The 2328-nt window shown below is 57.3% G+C and overlaps 1 protein-coding gene and 1 long non-coding RNA gene across 2 annotated transcripts in view; both read right to left on the bottom strand.

Annotated features, from left to right (window-relative positions):
* DMBT1 (deleted in malignant brain tumors 1) overlaps positions 1-2328 on the bottom strand; it is a 45439-nt gene that overhangs the window by 34268 nt on the left and 8843 nt on the right. The window contains 3 exon segments of the mRNA XM_017742917.1: positions 5-167; positions 927-968; positions 1389-1508. Coding sequence (XP_017598406.1) covers positions 5-167; positions 927-968; positions 1389-1508 — 325 coding nt within the window.
* LOC108448810 lies at positions 1445-2307 on the bottom strand. Its single transcript, XR_001864835.1, has 3 exons — positions 2273-2307; positions 1641-1676; positions 1445-1508 (listed from the first exon to the last, which is right to left on the bottom strand). It is a non-coding gene; the product is annotated as an uncharacterized LOC108448810 (long non-coding RNA).

Raw genomic sequence — 2328 nt, forward strand, 5'->3', positions numbered from 1 at the left:
AGCGCCCGCCGCGGCCAGGGGCTGCCCACGCCCCAGCTGCCGGCACACCACCTGGGCATCCTGCAGGTCCCACTGGTCGTCACACACCGTCCCCCACGTGCTGCCGTCGTACAGCTCCACGCGGCCCTCGCAGCCATTCCTGCCGCCCGACAGCCGCACGCTGGCCCCTGGCACACGGCACAAGGCACAACATCAGGGTTCCAGTTCCCCAACATCCACAGCTGCCACCTCCACAACTCTTTTGGAGATTTTGCCACAGTAACTTTGATTTGAGGTGTGCAGATCTAAAGAGACTGAAGAAGGCTATTGACACAACAAAGACCCCTGGTTTGTAGAAGGCTGATGCATCATGAGCAAGGAGCTGCTGGGGAATCCTGTGCAAACAGCCTGGGGGTACTGGGAGCTGCTCAGAGCATTGGGGGCATTTGCTGAAAAGGCCTTTCCACACACCATGATCATGGGACATCCCCTGAGGGGTACCACTCATGCACCCTGCAGATGTTTGAATCTATGGGGCCTGAGAGGGTATCCATGAGGGACTAGGCAGCTCTGCTTGATGGTTGCAAAGCAACGGCCATGACGTGGCATCAGGACAGATACCTGGGTCTTGGGCAGCCTGGCAAGCACATGGGCTTGAGGGAAGGGATTGCTCCAATCCACTTCATACTTGCTGCCCTACAGCCAGGAGCCATGGAGTGTCTGGCAGACCAGGGCTTGGACTCAGCACCATTGCACCTGCCCTTCTGCTGGGGCTCAGATCCTCCCTGGCAGAAGCCCTCAAATGACAAGACCCTTGTGGGTCATGGCAGGAAGAACCAGCAACACTGCATTGAGCAGGCTCAGCCCAGCAGGCCCCCTCTCTTCTCCTCTTGTGCCAGGATGGGGCTCCCTGTAAAACCAGGAAGATGCTGGGGGACAGGAATTACCTGTTGTGTACGGCCATTGAGCAGGAGGGGTTGGATTGGCGGCTGCAAGGAGAAAGACAGAGTGAATGAAAGAGCACTAAAGGCAGCAAGCTTGTGGCAGGGGATGGACATGGACATGGAAAGGCTAGGCTCAAGGACTAAAGCGAGGAAAGGTCATGGAGGTCCTGCCATTGACCTATCCAGACACCAGCCTGACATATCCCCAGTGCAGCCCATGCTGTGATCCCACAAACCTGCTCTTTGCAACCGCATGGAGCACCTCCACCTGTGAGACAGGTGGGCCTGCTCTGCCCTCTCTGTGCAAAAATGGGCATTTTGCATGACACGTGTTTTAGCACCAGGCAGCAGAAGACCCCAGCCTCTCCTCTCTGCCCTGGCTCTGCATGGCTGCTTCCAAAGGATGACACCTAAAACATCCGGTGTGACCTGCTGCCAAGCTGGTGGTGTCTGCTGGCCACTCACCTGCACAGATGACACCGGCATTCTCCACGTGCCCGCAGTTGTGCACGCCCCACCCGCCGTCGTACAGCTCCACGCGGCCCTCGCAGCCGTTCCTGCCGCCCGACAGCCGCACGCTGGCCCCTGGCACACGGCACAAGGCACAAGGACGAGCTCACTCCAGCCCGGCACTCTGCTGTCCCCACAGGGGCCACTGCAACAGGGAGCCTGCGTGGCTGCTGCAAGGCCAGCGATGGGGCTGGGGGCTGGACTTACCTGTGGAATATGGCCTGGCTCTGGTGGGCACTGGAGCTATGGATGCAAGGAAGAATTTGGTGTCAATGCCAAAGGTTCCAAAGAGAGTTGGCACATGTCATGCAGCTCAGAGTAGCCCATTTTCTAGGAGCCCCTGTCCTATGACTCCTATGACATCCTGCTGAGTTCTTTCACTCCTCTGAAATGAGCATCTTGACTTCTCTGTTTCACACAGGAGCCCTGTGCATACAGAGACCTCTCCTGAATTTCAAACTATTTAAGGCAGTAGCTTTCTTTCCTGCAGCCACATCCCCATTGCCAGAGCATGTCTAGCAAATCGTTCTGGTAGTAGCCATGCAGGAATTGAGGCACTTAAGGCAGAAAGAACATGTTGCTGCTGGTTGCAGTGAGAGGCAATCCCTCTGCAAAGAGTTTCATTGAGCCAGCACTGGCTGCAGAGCTCCTGGACTCAAAGCACAGCTGCCCCATTGGCCAGCTCTTCCCCATGCTCTGTTTGCACCCTCACTTTAGTTTGTGGTGGCCTGACTGGTGAGGCCCAGGGCTGGGAGACTCCATGCAGTGCAATCAGCTCTGGGAGAGGAAGGAGATCAGGAGCAATAGGGAGAGCAGTGAGTGAGAGCGGACGGGGTTACCTGGTGTGCTGCTCTTTGCTGTGGTAGCCATTGTCCCTGCGGTGGTGTGCCCAGCG

This window comes from Corvus brachyrhynchos, unplaced genomic scaffold (genome assembly GCF_000691975.1).
Source record: "Corvus brachyrhynchos isolate BGI_N302 unplaced genomic scaffold, ASM69197v1 scaffold499, whole genome shotgun sequence".
Lineage (NCBI taxonomy): Eukaryota > Metazoa > Chordata > Aves > Passeriformes > Corvidae > Corvus > Corvus brachyrhynchos.